General features: G+C 61.9%; 1 protein-coding gene across 1 annotated transcript in view; it reads right to left on the minus strand.

Annotated features, from left to right (window-relative positions):
• Positions 1-9,390, minus strand: part of LOC121278340 (phosphofurin acidic cluster sorting protein 1-like) — a 765,476-nt gene extending 756,086 nt beyond the window's left edge. Inside the window, 1 exon segment of the mRNA XM_041188648.1 lies at positions 9,224-9,390. Coding sequence (XP_041044582.1) covers positions 9,224-9,345 — 122 coding nt within the window. The 5' untranslated portion in view covers positions 9,346-9,390.
• Positions 9,391-9,633: the final 243 nt, after the last annotated feature.

Below are 9,633 nucleotides of genomic sequence, written 5' to 3' on the forward strand. Positions count from 1 at the left end.
TGTCAGTGAGAGGGGCAGAGAGTGTGTCAGTGAGAGGGGCCAGAGAGTGTGTCAGTGAGAGGGGCAGAGAGTGTGTCAGTGAGAGGGGCAGAGAGTGTGTCAGTGCGAGGGGGAGAGTGTGTCATTGAGAGGTGGGAGAGTGGTCAGGGAGAGGGGAAGAGATTGTGTCCCAGTGAGAGGGGGGAGAGTGTCAGTGAGAGGGGGAGAGCGTGTCAGTGAGAGAGGGAAGAGGTGGTCACTGAAAGAGGGAGAGAGAGCGTGGACAGAGAGGAGAGAGCGTGTCACTGAGAGAGGGAGACAGCGTGTCACTGAGGAGAGGGAGGAAGCGTGTCATGACAGAGGGAGAGAGCGTGTCACTGCCAGAGGGAGAGAGCGTGTCACTGACAGAGCGAAGAGAGCGTGTGATGAGAAAGGGAGAGAGTGTGTCACTGAGAGAGGGAGAGAGCGTGTCACTGACAGAGGGAGAAAGCGCTGGTGACTGAGAGAGGGAGAGAGCGTCTGGACTGAGGAGAGGGTGGAGGCGTGTCACTGAGAGAGGAGAGGGCGTGTCACAGGGAGAGGGACAAAGCGTGTCAGTGAGAGGGGGAGACAGCGTGTCACTGAGAGAGGGAGAGGAGCGTGTGACTGAGAGAGGGAGAGAGCGTGGACTGAGAGAGGGAGAGAGCGTGTCACTGAGAGAGGAGAGAGCGTGTCACTTTGAGAGGGAGAGGGCGTGTCACTTTGCGAGGAGAGGGCGCGTGTGACTGAGAGAGGGAGAGAGCGTGTCACTGAACAGAGGGAGAGAGCGTGTCACTGACAGAGGGAGAGAGCGTGTCACTGACAGAGGGAGAGGGCGTGTGAATGAGAGAGGGAGAGAGCGTGACACAGAGGGGAGAGAGCGTTGTCACAGAGAGGGAGAGAGCATGTCACAGAGAGGGAGAGAGCGTGACAGAGAGGGAGAGAGCGTGTCACTGACAGAGGGAGAGAGCGTGACAGAGAGGGAGAGAGCGTGTCACTGACAGAGGGAGAGAAGGTTTCACTGACAGAGGGAGAAGGAGCGTGTCACTGACAGAGGAGAGAGCGTGGTCACTGACAGAGGAGAGAGAGCGTGTCACTGACAGAGGGAGAGAGTTTGTCACTGACAGAGGGAGAGAGCGTTCACTGACAGAGGAGAGAGCGTGTCACTGACAGAGGGAGAGAGCGTTGTCCTGAGAGAGGGGAGAGAACGTGTCACTGAGAGAGGGAGAGAGCGTGTCACTGACAGAGGGAGAGAGCGTGTCACTGACAGAGGGAGAGAGCGTGTCACTGACAGAGGAGAGAGAGCGTGTCACTGACAGAGGAGAGAGCGTTGTCACTGACAGAGGAGAGAGCGTGTCACTGACAGAGGGACAGAGCGTGTCACTGACAGAGGGACAGAGCGTGTCACTGACAGAGGGACAGAGGCGTGTCACTGACAGATGGGACAGAGCGTGTCACTGACAGAGGGACAGAGCGTGTCACTGACAGAGGGACAGAGCGTGTCACTGACAGAGGGACAGAGCGTGTACTGACAGAGGGACAGAGCGTGTCACTGACAGAGGGGACAGAGCGTGTCACTGACAGAGGGAGAGAGCGTGTCACTGACAGAGGGAGAGAGCGTGTCACTTACAGAGGGAGAGAGCGTGTCACTGACAGAGGGAGAGAGCGTGTCATTGAGAGAGGGAGAGAGCGTGTGACTGAGAGAGGGAGAGAGCGTGTCAGTGAGGGGGGAGAGGGCGTGTGACTGAGAGAGGGAGAGAGCGTGTCACTGAGAGAGGGAGAGAGCGTGTGACTGAGAGAGGGAGAGAGCGTGTGACTGAGAGAGGGAGAGGGCGTGTCACTGACAGAGGGAGAGGGCGTGTCACTGACAGAGGGAGAGGGCGTGACACTGAGAGAGGGAGAGAGCGTGTCACTGACAGAGGGAGAGAGCGTGTCACTGAGAGAGGGAGAGAGCGTGTCACTGAGAGAGGGAGAGAGCGTGTCACTGAGAGAGGGAGAGAGCGTGTCACAGAGAGGGAGAGAGCGTGTCAGTGAGAGAGGGAGAGAGCGTGTCAGTGAGAGAGGGAGAGAGCGTGTCACTGACAGAGGGAGAGAGCGTGTCACTGACAGAGGGAGAGAGCGTGTCACTGACAGAGGGAGAGAGCGTGTCACTGACAGAGGGAGAGAGCGTGTGACTGACAGAGGGAGAGAGCGTGTGACTGACAGAGGGAGAGAGCGTGTGACTGACAGAGGGAGAGAGCGTGTGACTGACAGAGGGAGGGAGCGTGTCACTGAGAGAGGGTGAGAGCGTGTCACTGAGAGAGGGAGAGAGCGTGTCACAGAGAGGGAGAGAGCGTGTCACAGAGAGGGAGAGAGCGTGTCAGTGAGAGAGGGAGAGAGCGTGTCAGTGAGAGAGGGAGAGAGCGTGTCAGTGGGAGGGGGAGAGAGCGAGTGACTGAGAGAGGGACAGAGTGTGTCACTGAGAGAGGGAGATATCGTGTCACCGTGAGAGGGAGATATCGTGTCACTGAGAGAGGGAGAGAGCGTGTCACTGAGAGAGGGAGAGAGCGTGTCACTGAGTGTGTCAGTGAGAGGGGGGAGGAGCGTGTCAGGTAGGGAGTGTGTCAGTGATAGAGGAGGAGGGAGCCTTGACAGAGAGGGAGAGAGCGTGTCAGTGAGAGAGGGAGAAGAGCGTGTAAGTGAGAGAGGGCGGGTGCGTGTCAGTGGGAGAGGGGTAGAGCGTGTCAGTGAGAGGGGGAGAGAGCGTGTCAGTGAGAGGGGCAGAGAGTGTGTCAGTGAGAGGGGCAGAGAGTGTGTCAGTGAGAGGGGCAGAGAGTGTGTCAGTGAGAGGGGCAGAGAGTGTGTCAGTGCGAGGGGGAGAGTGTGTCAGTGCGAGGGGGAGAGTGTGTCAGTGAGAGGGGGAGAGTGTGTCAGTGAGAGGGGCAGAGATTGTGTCAGTGAGAGGGGGGAGAGCGTGTCAGTGAGGGGGGAGAGCGTGTCAGTGAGAGAGGGGAGAGCGTGTCAGTGAGAGAGGGGAGAGCGTGTCAGTGAGAGAGGGAGAGAGCGTGTCACTGAGAGAGGGAGAGAGCGTGTCACTGAGAGAGGGAGAGAGCGTGTCAGTTAGAGGGGGAGAGAGTGTGTCAGTGAGAGGGGGAGAGAGTGTTTCAGTGAGAGTGGGACAGAATGTGTTAGTGAGAGGGGGAGAGAGTGTGTCAGTGAGAGGGGGAGAGATTGTGTCAGTGAGAGGGGGAGTGAGTGTGTCAGTGAGAGGGGGAGATATTGTGTCAGTGAGAGGGGGCATGAGTGTGTCAGTGAGAGAGGGAGAGAGCGTGTCAGTGGGAGGGGAAGAGAGCGAGTGACTGAGAGAGGGAGAGAGCATGTCACTGAGAGAGGGAGAGAGCGTGTCACTGAGAGAGGGAGAGAGCGTGTCACTGAGAGAGGGAGATAGCGTGACACTGAGAGAGTGTGTCAGTGAGAGGGGGAGAGAGCGTGTCAGGTAGAGAGTGTGTCAGTGAGAGAGGAGGAGGGAGTGTGTCACTGAGAGAGGGAGAGAGCGTGTAAGTGAGAGAGGGCGGGAGCTTGTCAGTGGGAGAGGGAGAGAGCGTGTCAGTGGGAGAGGGAGAGAGCGTGTCAGTGGGAGGGGGAGAGAGCGTGTCAGTGAGAGGGGGAGAGAGCGTGTCAGTGAGAGGGGGAGAGAGTGTGTCAGTGAGAGGGGGATAGATTGTGTCAGTGAGAGGGGGATAGAATGTGTCAGTGAGAGGGGGAGAGAGTGTGTCAGTGAGAGGGGGAGAGAGTGTGTCAGTGAGAGGGGGGAGAGCGTGTCAGCGAGATTGGGAGAGAGCGTGTCAGCGAGAGGGGGAGAGAGTGTGTCAGCGAGAGGGGGAGAGAGTGTGTCAGTGAGAGGGGGAGAGAGTGTGTCAGTGAGAGGGGCAGAGAGTGTGTCAGTGAGAGGGGGAGAGAATGTGTCACTGAGAGGGGGAGAGAATGTGTCAGTGAGAGAGGGAGAGAGGGGGTCAGTGAGAGAGGGGGTCAGTGAGAGAGGGAGTCAGTGAGAGAGGGGGATAGGGTGTCAGCGAGAGTGGGGGAGACGGGGTCGGTGAGAGAGGGGTCAGTGAGAGAGGGGTCAGTGAGGGAGGGGTCAGTGAGGGAGGGGTCAGTGAGGGAGGGGTCAGTGAGGGAGGGGTCAGTGAGGGAGGGGTCAGTGAGGGAGGGGTCAGTGAGGGAGGGGGTCAGTGAGAGAGGGGGTCAGTGAGAGAGGGGGTCAGGGGGTCAGTGAGTGAGGGGTCAGTGAGAGAGGGGGAGAGGGTGTCAGCGAGAGTGGGGGAGAGGGTGTCGGTGAGAGAGGGGTCAGTGAGAGAGGGGTCAGTGAGGGAGGGGTCAGTGAGGGAGGGGTCAGTGAGGGAGGGGGTCAGTGAGGGAGGGGGTCAGTGAGAGAGGGGGTCAGTGAGAGAGGGGGTCAGGGGGTCAGTGAGAGAGGGGGTCAGTGAGAGAGGGGGAGAGGGTGTCAGCGAGAGTGGGGGAGACGGGGTCGGTGAGAGAGGGGTCAGTGAGAGAGGGGTCAGTGAGAGAGGGGTCAGTGAGAGAGGGGTCAGTGAGAGAGGGGTCAGTGAGAGTGGGGTCAGTGAGAGTGGGGTCAGTGAGAGTGGGGTCAGTGAGAGTGGGGTCAGTGAGAGTGGGGTCAGTGAGAATGGGGGAGAGGGGGTCAGTGGGAGAGGGGGTCAGTGAGAGAGGGGTCAGTGAGAGAGGGGGTCAGTGAGAGAGGGGGTCAGTGAGAGAGGGGGTCAGTGAGAGTGGGGGAGAGGGGGTCAGTGAGAGAGGGGTCAGTGAGAGAGGGGGTCAGTGAGAGTGGGGGTCAGTGAGAGTGGGGGTCAGTGAGAGTGGGGGAGAGGGGATCAGTGAGAGAGGGGTCAGTGAGAGAGGGGGTCAGTGAGAGTGGGGGTCAGTGAGAGTGGGGGAGTGGGGGTCAGTGAGAGAGGGGTCAGTGAGAGAGGGGGTCAGTGAGAGTGGGGGTCAGTGAGAGTGGGGGAGTGGGGGGTCAGTGAGAGAGGGGTCAGTGAGAGAGGGGGTCAGTGAGAGTGGGGGTCAGTGAGAGTGGGGGGTCAGTGAGAGTGGGGGAGTGGGGGTCAGTGAGAGAGGGGTCAGTGAGAGAGGGGGTCAGTGAGAGAGGGGGTCAGTGAGAGTGGGGGTCAGTGAGAGTGGGGGAGAGGGGGTCAGTGAGAGAGGGGTCAGTGAGAGAGGGGGTCAGTGAGAGTGGGGGAGAGGGGATCAGTGAGAGAGGGGTCAGTGAGAGAGGGGGTCAGTGAGAGAGGGGGTCAGTGAGAGTGGGGGTCAGTGAGAGTGGGGGTCAGTGAGAGTGGGGGTCAGTGAGAGTGGGGGAGTGGGGGTCAGTGAGAGAGGGGGTCAGTGAGAGTGGGGGTCAGTGAGAGTGGGGGTCAGTGAGAGTGGGGGTCAGTGAGAGTGGGGGAGTGGGGGTCAGTGAGAGAGGGGTCAGTGAGAGTGGGGGTCAGTGAGAGAGGGGGTCAGTGAGAGTGGGGGTCAGTGAGAGAGGGGGTCAGTGAGAGTGGGGGTCAGTGAGAGTGGGGGAGTGGGGGTCAGTGAGAGAGGGGTCAGTGAGAGAGGGGGTCAGTGAGAGTGGGGGCCAGTGAGAGTGGGGGTCAGTGAGAGTGGGGGAGTGGGGGTCAGTGAGAGAGGGGTCAGTGAGAGAGGGGGTCAGTGAGAGTGGGGGTCAGTGAGAGTGGGGGAGTGGGGGTCAGTGAGAGAGGGGGTCAGTGAGAGTGGGGGTCAGTGAGAGTGGGGGAGTGGGGGTCAGTGAGAGAGGGGTCAGTGAGAGAGGGGGTCAGTGAGAGAGGGGGTCAGTGAGAGAGGGGGTCAGTGAGAGAGGGGGTCAGTGAGAGTGGGGGTCAGTGAGAGTGGGGGAGTGGGGGTCAGTGAGAGAGGGGTCAGTGAGAGTGGGGGTCAGTGAGAGTGGGGGAGTGGGGGTCAGTGAGAGAGGGGGTCAGTGAGAGAGGGGGTCAGTGAGAGAGGGGGTCAGTGAGAGTGGGGGTCAGTGAGAGTGGGGGTCAGTGAGAGTGGGGGAGTGGGGGTCAGTGAGAGAGGGGTCAGTGAGAGAGGGGGACAGTGAGAGTGGGGGTCAGTGAGAGTGGGGGTCAGTGAGAGTGGGGGGTCAGTGAGAGTGGGGGAGTGGGGGTCAGTGAGAGAGGGGTCAGTGAGAGAGGGGGTCAGTGAGAGAGGGGGTCAGTGAGAGTGGGGGTCAGTGAGAGTGGGGGAGTGGGGGTCAGTGAGAGATGGGTCAGTGAGAGAGGGGGTCAGTGAGAGTGGGGGTCAGTGAGAGTGGGGGAGTGGGGGTCAGTGAGAGAGGGGTCAGTGAGAGAGGGGGTCAGTGAGAGAGGGGTCAGTGAGAGTGGGGGTCAGTGAGAGTGGGGGAGTGGGGGTCAGTGAGAGAGGGGTCAGTGAGAGAGGGGGTCAGTGAGAGAGGGGTCAGTGAGAGTGGGGGTCAGTGAGAGTGGGGGAGTGGGGGTCAGTGAGAGAGGGGTCAGTGAGAGAGGGGGTCAGTGAGAGAGGGGGTCAGTGAGAGTGGGGGTCAGTGAGAGTGGGGGAGTGGGGGTCAGTGAGAGAGGGGGTCAGTGAGAGAGGGGGTCAGTGAGAGAGGGGTCAGTGAGAGTGGGGGTCAGTGAGAGTGGGGGAGTGGGGGTCAGTGAGAGAGGGGTCAGTGAGAGTGGGGGAGTGGGGGTCAGTGAGAGAGGGGGTCAGTGAGAGAGGGGGTCAGTGAGAGAGGGGTCAGTGAGAGAGGGGGTCAGTGAGAGAGGGGGTCAGTGAGAGTGGGGGTCAGTGAGAGTGGGGGTCAGTGAGAGTGGGGGTCAGTGAGAGTGGGGGAGTGGGGGTCAGTGAGAGAGGGGTCAGTGAGAGAGGGGGTCAGTGAGAGTGGGGGTCAGTGAGAGTGGGGGTCAGTGAGAGTGGGGTCAGTGAGAGTGGGGGAGTGGGGTCAGTGAGAGAGGGGTCAGTGAGAGAGGGGGTCAGTGAGAGAGGGGGGTCAGTGAGAGTGGGGGTCAGTGAGAGTGGGGGAGTGGGGGTCAGTGAGAGAGGGGTCAGTGAGAGAGGGGGTCAGTGAGAGTGGGGGTCAGTGAGAGTGGGGGAGTGGGGGTCAGTGAGTGAGGGGTCAGTGAGAGAGGGGGTCAGTGAGAGAGGGGTCAGTGAGAGTGGGGGTCAGTGAGAGTGGGGGAGTGGGGGTCAGTGAGAGAGGGGTCAGTGAGAGAGGGGGTCAGTGAGAGAGGGGTCAGTGAGAGTGGGGGTCAGTGAGAGTGGGGGAGTGGGGGTCAGTGAGAGAGGGGTCAGTGAGAGAGGGGGTCAGTGGAGAGAGGGGGTCAGTGAGAGTGGGGGTCAGTGAGAGTGGGGGAGTGGGGGTCAGTGACAGAGGGGGTCAGTGAGAGAGGGGGTCAGTGAGAGAGGGGTCAGTGAGAGTGGGGGTCAGTGAGAGTGGGGGAGTGGGGGTCAGTGAGAGAGGGGTCAGTGAGAGTGGGGGAGTGGGGGTCAGTGAGAGAGGGGGTCAGTGAGAGAGGGGGTCAGTGAGAGAGGGGTCAGTGAGAGAGGGGTCAGTGAGAGTGGGGGAGTGGGGGTCAGTGAGAGAGGGGGTCAGTGAGAGAGGGGGTCAGTGAGAGAGGGGGTCAGTGAGAGAGGGGTCAGTGAGAGTGGGGGAGTGGGGGTCAGTGAGAGAGGGGGTCAGTGAGAGAGGGGGTCAGTGAGAGAGGGGTCAGTGAGAGAGGGGGTCAGTGAGAGAGGGGGTCAGTGAGAGTGGGGGTCAGTGAGAGTGGGGGTCAGTGAGAGTGGGGGAGTGGGGGTCAGTGAGAGAGGGGGTCAGTGAGAGAGGGGGTCAGTGAGAGAGGGGGTCAGTGAGAGAGGGGTCAGTGAGAGTGGGGGAGTGGGGGTCAGTGAGAGAGGGGGTCAGTGAGAGAGGGGGTCAGTGAGAGAGGGGTCAGTGAGAGAGGGGGTCAGTGAGAGAGGGGGTCAGTGAGAGTGGGGGTCAGTGAGAGTGGGGGTCAGTGAGAGTGGGGGAGTGGGGGTCAGTGAGAGAGGGGTCAGTGAGAGTGGGGGTCAGTGAGAGTGGGGGAGTGGGGGTCAGTGAGAGAGGGGTCAGTGAGAGAGGGGGTCAGTGAGAGAGGGGGTCAGTGAGAGAGGGGTCAGTGAGAGAGGGGTCAGTGAGAGAGGGGAGTGGGGGTCAGTGAGAGAGGGGGTCAGTGAGAGAGGGGTCAGTGAGAGAGGGGGTCAGTGAGAGAGGGGGTCAGTGAGAGTGGGGGTCAGTGAGAGTGGGGGAGTGGGGGTCAGTGAGAGAGGGGGTCAGTGAGAGAGGGGGTCAGTGAGAGAGGGGTCAGTGAGAGAGGGGGAGTGGGGGTCAGTGAGAGAGGGGGTCAGTGAGAGAGGGGTCAGTGAGAGAGGGGTCAGTGAGAGAGGGGTCAGTGAGAGAGGGGGTCAGTGAGAGAGGGGTCAGTGAGAGAGGGGTCAGTGAGAGGGGGTCAGTGAGAGAGGGGGTCAGTGAGAGAGGGGGTCAGTGAGAGTGGGGGTCAGTGAGAGTGGGGGAGTGGGGGTCAGTGAGAGAGGGGGTCAGTGAGAGAGGGGTCAGTGAGAGAGGGGTCAGTGAGAGGGGGTCAGTGAGAGAGGGGTCAGTGAGAGAGGGGGTCAGTGAGAGAGGGGTCAGTGAGAGAGGGGGTCAGTGAGAGAGGGGGTCAGTGAGACTGTCAAGCAGAATGTCAGACTGGGAGAGGGGTCAGTGCGGCCAATGTCCTGTTTTCATTCCCTGTGCTTTCGAACTCCGTTTCTGGGCTAAGCTTTGTTCCCGGATGGTTCCGGACGTGGGGACATAGAGCCTCGGGGCATAGAGCATGGGGGTTGTCGTCCCCCCCCTCGCCGGGGGGAGGAGCTCCGCGCTGGGGACTGGTCCCTGGGGGTCAGCTCCGCGCTGGGGCCACATCCTGGGGGTCAGCTCCACGCTGGGGCCAGATCCCGGGGGGGGGGTCAGCTCCGCGCTGGGGCTGCTCCCCGGCACTGGGGCAGCTCCCTGGGGGGCAGCTCCACGCTGGGACCACGTCCGAGGGGCAGCTCCACGCTGGGACCACGTCCTGGGGGGCAGCTCCGCGCTGGGACCACGTCCCGGGGGCAGCTCCGCGCTGGGACCACGTCCCGGGGGGCCGCTCCGCGCTGGGGCCGCTCCGCTCCGCTCCGCTCCTCACCCGGCTCCCACCGCCGCCTCACTCACCTGGGCACACAGCTCGGTGACGACCTGTCGATCTCCCAGGTGGCGAATAGGTTCATGGGCACGGGTTTGGGCAGCCCGGTGCCCGGGACCGTCGCCACTCGCCCTCTCTCCGCCGTCATCATCGTGCCCTCCGCTCCGATCCCTTTCCCTCCAGCCCGCTGTCTCCGAACTGGCTGCCGGCGCGCGCTCCCCCCCCCCACCACCACCACCACCACCACCACCACCTCCTTCAGGCTCGGTCCCGTCTGTCAGGTGCGCGCACCGCCCCCTTCTCGCTTTCTCTCTCTCTCGCTCTCTCTCTGGTCCGCCCTTTGCACGCGCCCAACCGGGCTGGACCCGCGCTGTGCGCCTGCGCGGCCGCTCGCTCTCTGCCTTTGGGGCAGCGCGAGCTCAACGGCCACCACCGCCAC

This window comes from Carcharodon carcharias, chromosome 5, assembly GCF_017639515.1.
Source record: "Carcharodon carcharias isolate sCarCar2 chromosome 5, sCarCar2.pri, whole genome shotgun sequence".
Taxonomy (NCBI): domain Eukaryota; kingdom Metazoa; phylum Chordata; class Chondrichthyes; order Lamniformes; family Lamnidae; genus Carcharodon; species Carcharodon carcharias.